Source organism: Procambarus clarkii, chromosome 89, assembly GCF_040958095.1.
Source record: "Procambarus clarkii isolate CNS0578487 chromosome 89, FALCON_Pclarkii_2.0, whole genome shotgun sequence".
Classification (NCBI taxonomy): domain Eukaryota; kingdom Metazoa; phylum Arthropoda; class Malacostraca; order Decapoda; family Cambaridae; genus Procambarus; species Procambarus clarkii.
In genome coordinates this window covers 15076982-15090855 of record NC_091238.1, presented here as the reverse complement: position 1 = coordinate 15090855, position 13874 = coordinate 15076982, and the positions used below count along the sequence as shown (strand labels likewise).

The 13874-nt window shown below is 36.0% G+C and overlaps 1 protein-coding gene across 3 annotated transcripts in view; it reads right to left on the bottom strand.

Annotated features, from left to right (window-relative positions):
- Window positions 1–1285: 1285 nt before the first annotated feature.
- mgl (low-density lipoprotein receptor-related protein megalin) overlaps window positions 1286–13874 on the bottom strand; it is a 413751-nt gene continuing 401162 nt past the window's right edge. For all 3 annotated transcript variants that reach the window (XM_045766930.2, XM_045766931.2, XM_069318071.1), the window contains 7 exons: window positions 13321–13558; window positions 11763–12014; window positions 10569–11624; window positions 9271–9423; window positions 7998–8253; window positions 7379–7487; window positions 1286–2884 (listed from right to left, as the gene is read on the bottom strand). In XM_045766930.2, coding sequence (XP_045622886.1) covers window positions 2525–2884; window positions 7379–7487; window positions 7998–8253; window positions 9271–9423; window positions 10569–11624; window positions 11763–12014; window positions 13321–13558 — 2424 coding nt within the window. In that variant the 3' untranslated portion in view covers window positions 1286–2524. The remainder of the gene's footprint in view (window positions 2885–7378; window positions 7488–7997; window positions 8254–9270; window positions 9424–10568; window positions 11625–11762; window positions 12015–13320; window positions 13559–13874) is intronic.

Below are 13874 nucleotides of genomic sequence, written 5' to 3'. Positions count from 1 at the left end.
TGGCTCTGGGCCTCATTACTTATTACAGAGGTTGACCCCGACATGAGCCAATTTGGATAAGCTCCATTTTGTGTTTACCAATTATACTGTATGTTCTTAGTGAGCTTTCATAAGACAAAGCTAAAAGGGTCTACCTTAAAATACTGTCAAGTGAAATGAAAAGCCCATTTCTGGATGGCATGTGGTCCCATTTATTCCAACTATTTCCTGTGAGGCCCTTCATTTTCAGGTACTGCATTTCTATAGTGAGGTTACTTGCTGGCTGGAGATGCTAATTCCATTAATACGTGAGAGAATTGCTGTGATAGGTGTTCCACTTGCCTTCAGATTTTTTTGGTAGTTTTTGGACACCAAACCATTCCTAGTGGTTTTGAGTTGTTTAGTGATACCATTTATAAGGATGGTTGGCCTTTGTTACCTTGAGGTGTTTTCGGGGCTTAGTGTTCCCACAGCTCATGATCTTTGATTCCCACTTACTCTCCACCCCATGTAGGGGAGAGTCATTATAAAATGACACCTGCCACCAATTGCCAGAGATTATCTCAGAAGCCTAGCATATCAACCCGTTCTCACACTTTCGTATAGTCAATATTGACTTATTAAATACGTGCATATGTGACATACTAAACATACTAGTTTACCTTGAAAAGCTTCATAGAAAACACCGACCTTACCTAACCTTCTTAGTATGTTAAGATAAGCATCTTATTGCTTCGTAATTACAATTATTACTTAACCTATTATAGGTATAGGTTAAGTAATAATTGTAATTACGAAGCAATAAGATGCTTATCTTAACATACTAAGAAGGTTAGGTAAGGTCGGTGTTTTCTATGAAGCTCTTCAAGATAAACTAGTATGTTTAGTATGTCACATATGCATGTATTTAATAAGTCAATATTGACTGTAAGAAAGTGCGAGAACGGGTTGAGCATATCTACTATGGTATTAAGGTGCCAGTGCTTTAAACTAAGGAAGAAACCTGGGTGCTGCCACTCGGAAAGGGACAATTCATTTCATTTGACAATATTTTTAGGTGATCTATAAGTATTAAAATATTTTGTATGTATGAATGTCTTTGTCCTTCACAAGCCTTGTACATACTGTACTGTCATCGATAGGGTATACCCATAATAATGTTAAAATGTTTTAGTAGTTATATTTCTTTATTTAGCTATATATATATATATATATATATATTATATATATATATATCTCTTCAGTACATATAAAATTTCTAGCCCTCTTCCCCCCACCCATCCCATGAAGGAAAACAACAACAAAATTATTTTTAACATTATTAATTATTGCACTGCCTATAACAATGGAAACAAATCAACATAATACAACCACATCGGAAATATAGAGTTAGGATAGTACTCCTTAAGACGGGTCATGTGAAACACATTTGTGACAATTAATGTCTAATGTTGATGAATTGAGTAAATGATCTACAATAGACTCTTCACTCTCACAGCAAAATGAAATAAATCAAATAAGTCTTCAATATTTACACACCATTATTTACAATAAAATGTCCATAGGAAGAATTCCATTGGTAAAAGCAGTGGTGCCTCTGCAGTTTATACATACTGTATAAGCCCTCAAGATGTCCCAAAGGACTATAGGTGGGAACCTACAATTTTAAAATATATATATCGCTATTTCTTCACGTAACATTCTTCAAGAGAATCAACCGAACAGAACAGTCACCTACAGGACTCTTACCAAAGGTCAGTTCATAGGGTATGATTCACTAACTCATACTTAACAAAATATTGTACATAAAGTCGCTTCAAATAAGTACATCATTGATACTCCCTTACCACATGGAATGTGTCATATAATATTTAATGTGGACGGCTTGGCTTCAATATAAGACATGTCGCTTCATGTATGAAATCTAAATTCATTCAATGCCTCTAAAACAAGGAAATGTTAGCAGTAAGATAAATAGGAGGAAATGTATATATAACTATGGTAAGATGAGGACCATTTGTAAGTTTAAGACCCTTGGCCCTAAAATAAACTATAATAAAAAACCTCTTGATTCTACAAAGATGAAAATATACAAACAGACTATTTGTTTGTGTAAAAATAGAGCAATTTACATATTACTATATCCAGCCAATACAATTACTACATTGTACATTTACAAAAATTATTTCTATAATTTCCACGAGTGCTATACCTACTGTTGTTTAAATATCGTATAATTTTCTAATGATGAAATTACTTCCACTTTTACTAGTCATTTCACACACTGAGCACCAAAAACATTTTAGTTAAGTTTAAAAATTGTTTAATAAAAAATGTACATAACATTTTACAAGCGTGGCAGTACACTGAATAATCTCAAACTTACATAACAGTGCACAACAGCCTCACATCTGATTTTCTGTTAAAATAAAACTATCATGATCTGGTTTGCATTTGGGACGGCATCCCTTAGCACAGGTAGTGGCAGCGCTGAATCAATTGGCCCATAATAGTTAATGCGTATAATGCAAGTCTTAACACACTTTTAACATTCCGAGTTATCATCCTCCACCACCAGCTTTTGTGTATCCTTGCCGGAGTCATTACTAGAAGGACTAAGCTCTTTTTTACGAAGCTGTATATTAGGCGAAGCTTTTTGCATCATGGCTGATGGAGAAAGAACTGCTAGAGGTGGAGGTTGCATTGAACCATTACTAGTCTCTTGGTTTTCCATGCTGTACCCCTTAGTCTTACTGGTGTCTAAGGGCACTTCGTACAGCCCTTTTGTGTTTGTCTGTTCTGTTGCAGCTCCCTCCATCGATCCCATGGCATCATACATGGGGTTGCTGAAGTTATGATTCTTTGCTGCAATCTCACTAAGATTAACATCTCCTTCTATTGGCACCTGGATAAAGAAAAGGGTTAATTAGCATCATCTAGAGAAATTCAATAAAACTTAACATTTCAACTGTAATCAAATTTGAATAATTTTAGGACTCCTAGCATTACTTCATTAAACAATGTTATGACAGCTTGCAGGATTATAAAGATTTGTAATAAATTAAGGAATTTAGTATCATAACATAAATAAGAAAAGTTCCAATGTGTAAACAAAAAGTTTTAATCAGAAGTGTTACTGTAACTAGTTACATTGTGGAGTTTTCTTTCTAATATAATTTCTGATCAAGTTTCCTTCAGTAGCTTCCCTCATTCTTGGCATTGGATTCATACCTGGAGCATACCTGGAGAGGGTTTCAAGAGTTGTTCTGCTCCCAGAGCCTAGCCTCAGGCCAGGCTTGACTGTTGTAATGCTGAAACTGTTCTGCATAATCTTGCAAACTGTTGCACCCAGGTCACTGTTGTAATGCCAGGCCCCGAGCAAGTTGGAATCTCTTGAGGAAAAGTACCCTTTCAAATTGTCTTTTCTGCTAAATACTGGTTGGGGAGTTCAGTGGAAAAACATACCTCAATCCATCACCAAGAAGTGTTGTAGGATTAGGTATTCAATAACAGTAACCACCACTCTCCAATGATCAGCAATTTGCCAGTTCAGGGCCTGCATGGTGTGTGCCTCATTTAGCATGAAGGCTTTGCTGTTGCAGTACTTTCCTCCTTGGGCTTTTGGGGTATAGTTTCACACAATCTCCAGCTCCATCACTTGAGCTGTTTATGGATGCATCAAACTTGGTTTGAGGTTTCCACTTTGTTTTGCCATGCCAGATAACAAAGATGGTCTCTAATGTTGAGGCACTCACATTACTGTACAGAAGGTGCCACTTCAGCACATCTCTTCTGCATGAACAAATCCATAAGGGCTGAGGTGAGGATTCTTCTGCATGTTTCAAAGTCACAGGGCGTGGCAAACAAACAGTGACTTTGGAAGTTACATTACCGAGACTTGGGGAAACTACTGAGGAACCACTCGGAAGTGGATTTTTTTTTTAATTTTCCACTAAAGTGTTATAAGGAATCAGCATTGTACAAGGCAGTGCTAAATAATTCATGCTTATATATATTCAACACCTATAAATGTTATCCTCCTTCACTAAAATGTGTAATGCCAAATTAATCTTAACCACTTTGGATGCTAACTAGCTCATTGTCAAGAGATGAATACCTAAACAAATGCCTTAACAATTTGTAAAGTAATAATACCCCCATGTTAACCAGTGTACAAGTGAAGTAGTTGCCAAAAACTTTTACTATGAATAAGCAAGTACATGTAGCTATGCTGTACTTGAAAAAAGAATGAGCTATGCATCTGCAAGTGAGGTGCCATGAATACATTATCAAACAGCATGAAAGGAACATGTTTTATGCCAGTATCAAATATGAAAATGTGTTGGACACTGCTAGAGAAAAACCAATGAATGCTCTACATGGACCCATAACAGAAAGCAAAGCTATAAAGCTACAATTTGTCTTTATAATTTTCTTATACAAATTTGACTTGTGACTTATGTTAATATACTTAGTTTCATAATCATTATGCACACTTGCCTACATCTATTAATCTCAGAGTAAGGTTACCTTACTCTGAGCCCTCTCATTCTCTTCACTTGTTAAAATATAAAAGTCTTACAGTGTATGCAGTAGGGACCTGCTTCCATTGTGCTAGCTAAAAAAGACAAAATTTCCTGACATAAGTTACTGATAGATATATGCATATAGAATGTATGTCTGGATGACAACCATCATATATCACCATTAAGAGACAATAAGACTTAATACAACAAAGAATTTATACATATATATTATTTGTATATCTATTACTAGGGAACGTACTATTCAAGAGGTAGAAAAATTAATTAGTACCTTGAATAGTACATTGCATTTTGATGTATATATGTATCCCCAGCGGTCAAAAACTGATGTACTAAATATCATAGCAGCACGCAAAACTGACGTGATGTCCTGTTTTCTATTTGTGGGTCCTCAGGTTAGGTTTGGCCAATTTAGCATGTACTGTACATGATTTTAGTGATATTGGGAATGCTCATGAAGATGGCCTGTTGAATGTGCACCCGAGTTGACCATTCCAATTCCATTAATTTTTCTGACATCTTTATTTATAGGAATTGTAGCAGATATATGGAAAAACACAAACATGGTTCCATCTACAAAAATGGTAGCAGAGAACATTTAAATTATAGACCTATATTGTTGACAAGCATGGTAGTCGAAGCACTAGAAAAAATTATTAAAACCAAATAGAATACCTAGAAAGTAATGACGTAATAAAAGTATGCCTTTCAAAAAAGGACAATACTGTGTAATAAATCCATTTAGTATTCATGACAGGAAAGATATGGATAGGCAGATTGCATTTATCTGGACTTTAAAAAAGGCTTTTGACAGTCCCACACAGGAGGTTGTTATGGAAGCCGTAACATGCCAGATGGGTCACAGGAAGACACAGATGAAATAAAAAAAAAAATGAGGGCAGTAATTAGAGGCAATGTATCTGATTGGAGAAATGTTACTATTGTAGTATCACAGGGTTCAGTTCTAGCACCAGTAATATTCATTGTTTTTTAAACTATCTACCAAAGGTAATACAGAACTATATGAACATATTTGCTGATGATGCTAAGCTACTAGGCGAAAATAAAAAGACTTTCATCATTGTCATCCCCATCAAGATGACCTGGAAAAATTAGTGTATGGAGCAACACTTGGCAGATGGAATTCACTGTGAATAAATGCCACATAATGGAATGAAGAATGGTAGAAAATAGCCCCCACAACCTACAAATTATGTGAAAAGGCACTAAAGAACTCTGACAAAGAAAGAGATCTAGGGGTGGTTCTGGATACTAGATTGCCACCAGTGGACCACATAAAGGACATTGTGTGAGGAGCTTAAGATACACTTTTTAACTTCAAAATCACTTAAATACATGGATGGTGAAATATTAAAAATTATTCATGACCTTTGTGAAACAAAAATTGGAATATACTAATGTATGGTGCCCATATCTGAAAAAGCACATCAATAAACAGGAAAACATGCAAAGGCATGTTATTAAACCACATCTGGGACTGAAAAACAAGAGCTACGAGGAAAGGCTAGAAGTGTTAAAAATGCCAATACTAGAAGATAGAAGAAATACAAGCGATATGATCAAGTACAAAATGGTAAGCAGAATCAACAAAATTGGCAGAGGAATTGTTGAAACCTGCAATGTCAAGAACAAGAAGTATAGATTCAAGCTAGGAAACAAAGGTGCTAAAAAAATAAAGCTGTTTTTTTGTCACGAGTGGCTCTTAAGAGTGATAGGGCAGCCCAGCTGAGAGATTGTGTGACATGGGCTGCCACCTAGTTGATGAATAGGTTCACTGGAGTTAGGATAGTTTCTATGTGGTTTCTATTATCATTTGCCTTGTTTACAGGAGACTCACTCTTTCATTCAAGCAGTTACTTATTTTGTTTCACCAATGCTTTCTGGTGAGTTTTACCTTGGTTTTGAGTTCATCTCTGATCCTCAAACTACTACATCATGTAGAATGAATCAGATTTTGATCCTGGTTTCTAATAGGCAACACACAGATGGGTCTCAAGAGGCCTTCTGTGGGAAAAGGGGGCTCTAAGGCTTAGTTACCAGTATATAAGCTAGAGAAGCTACTGGGGTCCCACCATAAAGTGGTGGCACATTACATTCAACACCTGATTATTTGTAACCCACTATTCATCAATTTTAGCGAACACACAAGACATTCTCTTGATACCCCTTGGGAAAATCAAATTTTGAAAGAACAAAACTAGTTAAAATCCTGTGAAAACCATATGGTTTCCCTACCCAATATAATTAAAGTACTACTCATGGTAAGACAAAGCCAACTCGTCCTCCTAGAATGCTAGTACTTTTAGTAACTATTTCATACAAGGTACAAATATGTAGTGTTGGACCACCAAACAGTTCACATTTTGTACTTTTAATTTCACATAGGCCTTTTTTTTCTTGGACTATACCTAGTATAGCACATATATGTTCTATATTAGGTCTAGGATTTAGGTTAGGTTCTTTAGTTTTATTTTGAATTGATAAGACTGCCATTTGGACTAATTCAATGATACAAAACCTGAAATTCTTGGTGGGCTTATTGATACATATTGATACTCATAATACATAATAATCATAATACATATTGATACAGTACTTTGGACCCAATACTTGCTATAAGTTCTATCAGTTTAGAAGGATGGGTTGTACAGACCTCATACATCACAATCACTGCACATTACAAGTAATGTGCAGTCACTGCACATTACTTGTAATGTGCAGTGGTTATTACTTGTAATAACCTGGCATTAAGTTCCAGAATGTTTGCTTATTTGTAAAATGACAAATGCTTAAGACTGTGTAAGCTATAAAATCCAATGCTTTAATTAACTTGCCCCGTTTGCTCCTTCTGGAGGTGCCATAAATGAAGGAGGTCCTATCTCGACATTTGTGCCTTGTCTAAACACGACACTCGAGCCAGGAAGACCCCGACCCTTCAGTGTTCTGAAAATTATAAGGAAATTAATTTAATGTGTGATTTATTAAGTTAAAATTATTAAAAAAAAATTAACTTGCATAAAAAGTACATTTTTTATTAATGAATGTATATATATATATATATATATATATTTTTTTTTTTATTAAAACAATTCTCATATATTCCCCCAGTTAATGCATGAGGCACTGGAGGGCAGTTAATTTTTTTATTTAAGGAGGACATCATTAAATATCATTAATCAAGACTTTTTTTTATAATCAAGTCAATTGTGTTTATACATTACTTTCTCTTGAGTTACAGTCCAATATCCTAGTAGGTTAACACAGTAACAGCTTGAACAAAATGATTAAAATGAGAAATATGGAATACAATACTGTACTGTACTTTAGACAGTGACAAATGAGTGCAATGGTCAACCTGTTTCATGTATAATATCTAAGCCCAAGATAAAAAAAGGTAAGTAATATTCACCATACAAAATAGAACACTTAAAAATTAACTAAATGTTGACTTACATGTGACGGTGATTAAAGAAGACGTAAAGAGCCGCAAGAACTCCTAACACTAGGATAATGAGGACGATGGGCACAATCACAGTTGCTGCTGACCAAGGTTGTCGTGGGATAAAACTGCGAGCCACATAGGTCTCGCACAGCTCTCCAGAGTAGCCCTCAAGGCACTCACAACGAAGAACATTGGAAACGTTCAAGACACACACGCCACCATTTAAACACCCACAGCCAAGAGGTTTTGCTTTCATAGGCTCATGTGCTGAAATTGATTAAAATATTGAGATAATCATGGAGAAACCTTCATAAACATGTTGGTAAAATATTTTAACCTTTAGAAATCTTCTAAAACCCTATACTGTAGCACCAATTCTAACCATTATGCTTTTTAGAAAACTGCGATACAACTTTGACACTGCACAAGAAACATGTATGCCTTCTAATATTCCCAGAGTCTGATCTGACAAACTGAATCACAATACAAATAAAAGTACAGGTATTATAAATTTTGAAACAGCCGTCCAAATACAATAAATGTTGTACTACCTTTAATCTATATAAAATTGAAACAAACATACCTATTACATGTTGTAGTTAACCTGAGTTATGTCTACTGCACTACATAGCATATCTTCCCATAGATTCCATCCTAAATAATTTAAAAATTTGTCTAATTTTTCTTAAAATACAGTACTTCTTTATTTCTTAAATACTATGTGTAATACTACTACTACTATCACTCATAATAATTCTTTATACTCTTATCATACCATGTTTACCACCAAAAATATAAACAAATTTTACTTATCTTAATATCTTATACATTTAAACACTGTTACTGTTATGTATTAGCATGACACATGTTAATTCATAAATTCTAGTATTAAATATCTTTCCCACATTTTACCTTCTGCACTGATGCACTAATTTCTTCAATGGCTTTATTTTCTGGTGTTATGATGAACAATGAACTCCTCACACCCACAAAACAATCATGCTCACATTTGCACTTATTTCTTCAATACACTTTTTGACAATTAAAAAATTCTTAATATGTGATGTAATTCAAATAGTTTAAATAATTTAAATATTTTTGCTCTGGAAGTTTTAGATGCATATAAGTACTGTACCACATACAGTATTTGTAATCATCTTTTTTAAAATACTAGCAATGAAAAAACCTTAACTCTTCCTTTTATATAGGAATTTGGATAAAAAATTTTTTTAAGAAATGTTTTATAAACTCTTTGGGTACTGTAATTAAGAATAAATTACTTACGAGCATCACAGTTAGGATACGTGTTCTTTACACCTCTATTGTCAGGACAAGCACATTTGTGGCCTCCAGGGATGATGAGACACAGATGACTGCATGGGGTGTCTCTTTGGCATATACTCATCATACTTGTGTTGTACCTCTTGCTTGCAAAAACTGAAAAAAAATATACTGTACATGAGTATATTATATAAACCGTCCCCCTCACACACTTTACAAGACTCATAATGTACAACAGTAGCAAACTGCAGTCAGAGAGTGGTATCTTTTACCCCAGGTAATCTCATTGCCACACCTGAGTCAGGCATCATGTCAGATCAAATCATGAAGAGTTCCAGAGAAGCAACTCACCTGTTAAGTACTCTATCCTCTTGCCCATGATGCAACTGGCCAATAACTATGTGCACACCCCAATGAGTGTGTGTGCTGCTAGGACCTGTACTTACAGTCCTAACACACTCCATGCAACCTAGGTTTTCCTAAACCCTGCCTGGGAGTTTCTCGAGTTACTCTTGGCTCCACAAGTTCTCCTTGTCAAAACTAAAAATTCACTACTGTATCACCCCCTCAAAGTCATACCCCTGTTTTGCCCTGCTCAATTCAATCCTGCTTGTATTGAGTACCCCCTAAAAAATTATCTACCTTTCTTATCCATGCTGTGATGTTATCAGTACCTCCCCAGTGCTACTTTCTTTACAGGACTTTATCCACTGCCCAGTTTAAGGTCTTGTCTTTAACACAATAGCTGCACTTGGTTACCTATAACAGTTTGATCTTGAATTCAACAGTAGCATCAAAGTAGCCCTTCCCATGTTTATCTGTAACAACTTACCAAACTGTACTCTTTATCAAATATACTCATTTTATTTAATTTTCCAGTCTCACACAAAATAATGATTTAATAAGAAATAAAAAAGAATACAGATTTTTATAAATTTATCAATATTTTTGAGCCTTTCAAAGAATTATCTTGTGAAGTGAGTTGACAACTGTAAATTCCAAACCAAAATTTTAGTAGTGTACTACAGCTATGAAAATATTTGAGCTATTCTTTTTTGTTTTTTTTTTGTTTTTTTAAATGTTTTTTACTCTAAGCATTGAACCTTTGTTTAAAACTTTTGACAAATTCAATCCTGAGAGGCAAGGTGGGTTTTTCTAATGCAGATGTTATCCGTTGTTAATCAAATACACGAATCAAATTGTGGCAATCAAATAATACTCTAGTAAAACTAATTCTCCCATGAGACGCGCGTCATTTAAGATTTACCGATATTGCTATTAGAGAACTTTTAACATCTCACCTTTTATGCTAGATGGGTTGGCATATTCTCCTGGAAGCTTTACTGGAACTCCTCGTCCAAACTTATCCATGCTATATATTTCTCCTGAATCACGTGTAACCCAGTATATACTGGATTCAAACACATCCAAGGACAAAGGATGCTTCAGGTGGCTTCCTGTAGCAACAAGAGTTCTCTTGGACCCATCTTCACGCATCATTTCAATCTTATTAAGTTTGGCATCCACCCAATACAGTGTGTGCTCCATGGCAAAATCAATTGTCAGTCCTGTAGGCTGACTAATAGCATCTGAGACAAGAATTCTCCTTTTGCTGCCATCCATCCAAGAAGTTTCAATTTTTGGTATTGAGCCAATGTCTGTCCAAAACATATAACCATGATCTGGGTCAACAACTACAGAGGTAGGGTCTTCCAGGCCAGTGGCAATGACCAAGTGGCGATACCGTCCATCCAATGTAGACACCAATATTGCACCACGAGGTTTGTTTCCTGTGCGATCTGTTTCACTCCAGTATAAATTCATGGCTGCCCAATCAATTGCTAGGCCAGTAGGTTTGGCTCGACTTTTGATATCCAGATTCTGAGCGTAACCCATTGTAATATTTGCTCTTTCAGGAGTCCCTGGTAGATATGATCGTTTGATAGTTTTTCCATATGAGTCCGTCCAATATACGATACCGGATCTGGGTTCATAATCTAGAGACTCTATACTATCCCCTTTAATAACATTCATAGCCCTATTGGAAGTTAAGTTAAACGCTCGAATTTCAGGGCTATCTGAATATACAAGAGTGATTGCTCCCTCTTTTAGGCGGCAAACACCATTTATCTCGGGCTCAAAACCTTCTCGGCACGAACAAGCATGAGTTCCATTCAAATTAGTACATAACTGTGAGCAATTATGTATAAACTCTGCACATTCGTCAATATCTTCACATACTTTTGGATTGTTGGGGGAAATTCTGAATCCACGCAGGCAGTGACATACATAGCCACCGTCTTTAAGATTGAAGCATGACTGTTCACATCCACCAACTGTGCAGTTTGATGCAGTATCTGAAAAATTCAAAAATTATTTAGAATTTTGTCTACACTTAATTTGTGATTTAAATTTGAATATTTAATTGAAAGCAGCATCTAATAAGCTTTACAAACAAACAAAAATAATGATGTAAACAATTGAAATGAACTTACGGCAGCCAAGCTCATCAGATGAATCACCACAATCATCAGCATGATCACAGGCTTTGTTGGGAGGAATGCATTTGTGGTTGGCACAGCGGTACTCATTGAATATACAAGGTCGGGGTCGATGGGAACAGATAGTCATGTTGTTCTCATCAGATCCATCACCACAATTATCTATTCCGTCACATTTCTGATACAAGGGGATGCATTTATGGTTGTTGCACTGGAAACGGCGTAATGTGTTGCACGTGTAGTTGCCTGTAATAAGAAAAAACACTTAAGTGAATATAAGTGTAGATGAAAACCTATTTTCTGAACAACCCATTCTGTTCATTCATTAGTCAAGATCCCAGTCCATCAAGACTCAGCAGACTCCAGCCAGGGGTTAGTGCATACTTCATTATTCCTATTGCAACAGAAATTTATTCAAACTGTCCACATGCTGTGCACTCTAATGACTTGGCCAATATGAAGTGTGCATTAGTGACTTTTCCAACATGCTTTGCATACTAGCAACTTGTCTAGCATGCTGCATGTACCTGTATTAGTAATGTGCCAAGCATGCTGAGCATACTAGTAATCTGCCCAAAATGTTGTGCATACAGTACTAGCAACTTGCCATACACGCTGTGCATACTAGTGACTGCATAAATGTAGTCAACCGAGACTTTATCCATGTAAGTTAATTTATAAGCAACTACTATATTGATATGATGTTGTATTTACAGTGCACACCAAAGCTGTAACAAATATATCATGAATATTGTTGGCAAATAAAGATCAAATAAAAAATTTCTTAAAGATCTAATTCATTTCTTTATTTTGTCCCAATATATGACTAGAATATATCATCATATGATTTTTTTTTTTAAATGTCTAAGAGTTTTTTAACTAATCCTATTTTTCCCCACTTTTACTTATAATTTGAGTGGATCAGGAACCAATTATTTAATTTCATGTGGAAAGGTAAGATCATGATGACATATGAGAATTAGCACAATTTCTAATTATAATAAATTTAGAGTAATACATAATATACTAGATGAGGTCTTCCTTCCCCTCTCCCCCTCACCCCTCTTTTCTCCTCTCTCCCCTCTCTCGCTTTCCCCCCCCCCCCATCTCTTCCCATATCTCCTCCCTCCCTCTTCCTCACCTCCTGCCACTCCCACCCTCTCCACCTTTCCCCCCCCCCCATCTCCCTCTCTCCATTCTCCACCAATTTCCCCCCCCTCTCCCCTCTCCCCTCTCCTTCCTGCCTCCCTCCTCCTCCTCCTCTCTCCCTCTCCCCCCACTCTTCTCCTCCCCCTTCCTCCTCTCTCCTTCCCCATCCACTCTCTCCCACCCGTCTCTCTCCCTCTCTCTTCTCTGACAGACCTCCAGTTTTAATGTTGGGAAGTTGGGTAAAGCTAGCCCTGAGCATCTAGTCTTCAACCTGGGACAAACACACGCTCTTTATAGATATAGATAATTATATGAAACTGATGTAGCTTACAAGATTCTTTACAAGTTCAAATGTTTTGGCACCTGAAGCACATGTCAAATAAATTTTCTCTACAATACTTACTGCAAAGGCTTTCACGTTCATCTGAATTATCGTAACAATCGTTGCTTCCGTCACAAAGGTCTCGCATCTCTACACAAAGATGGTTATCACACTGGAACTTTTCATCTGGACAATAACGTTCACCAGGGTAACGTGGAGGACAATCTAACTCATCGCTCAAGTCATGACAGTTGCGTTCACCATCACAACGGAAGTGTTTCTGGATGCAGTGGCCAGATGAACACTGATACTGGCTATGCTGAAAATAAATAGATAATCCTGTGAATAATTCTCATGTTTATATGTAGGCTGTGAAGGCAATATTTTGCAGCAGTTCAAAACACAATGACAAAATGTTTGAAACAAAAACAAATTACATTATGAACCTGATGGAACAGTTTTATATTCAATTTTTTTTTTTTAGAGAAACTGTATAATATTTAAAGGGACCCTGGAAGTCTGGTACACTAGTTAAAAACAAAAATTGTATTATGCTTAATATATTTTTTATGCCATGAAAATGATGCTTACAGTCAAATATTATAATTGCATACCGTACTGTTCAACTTTCAATA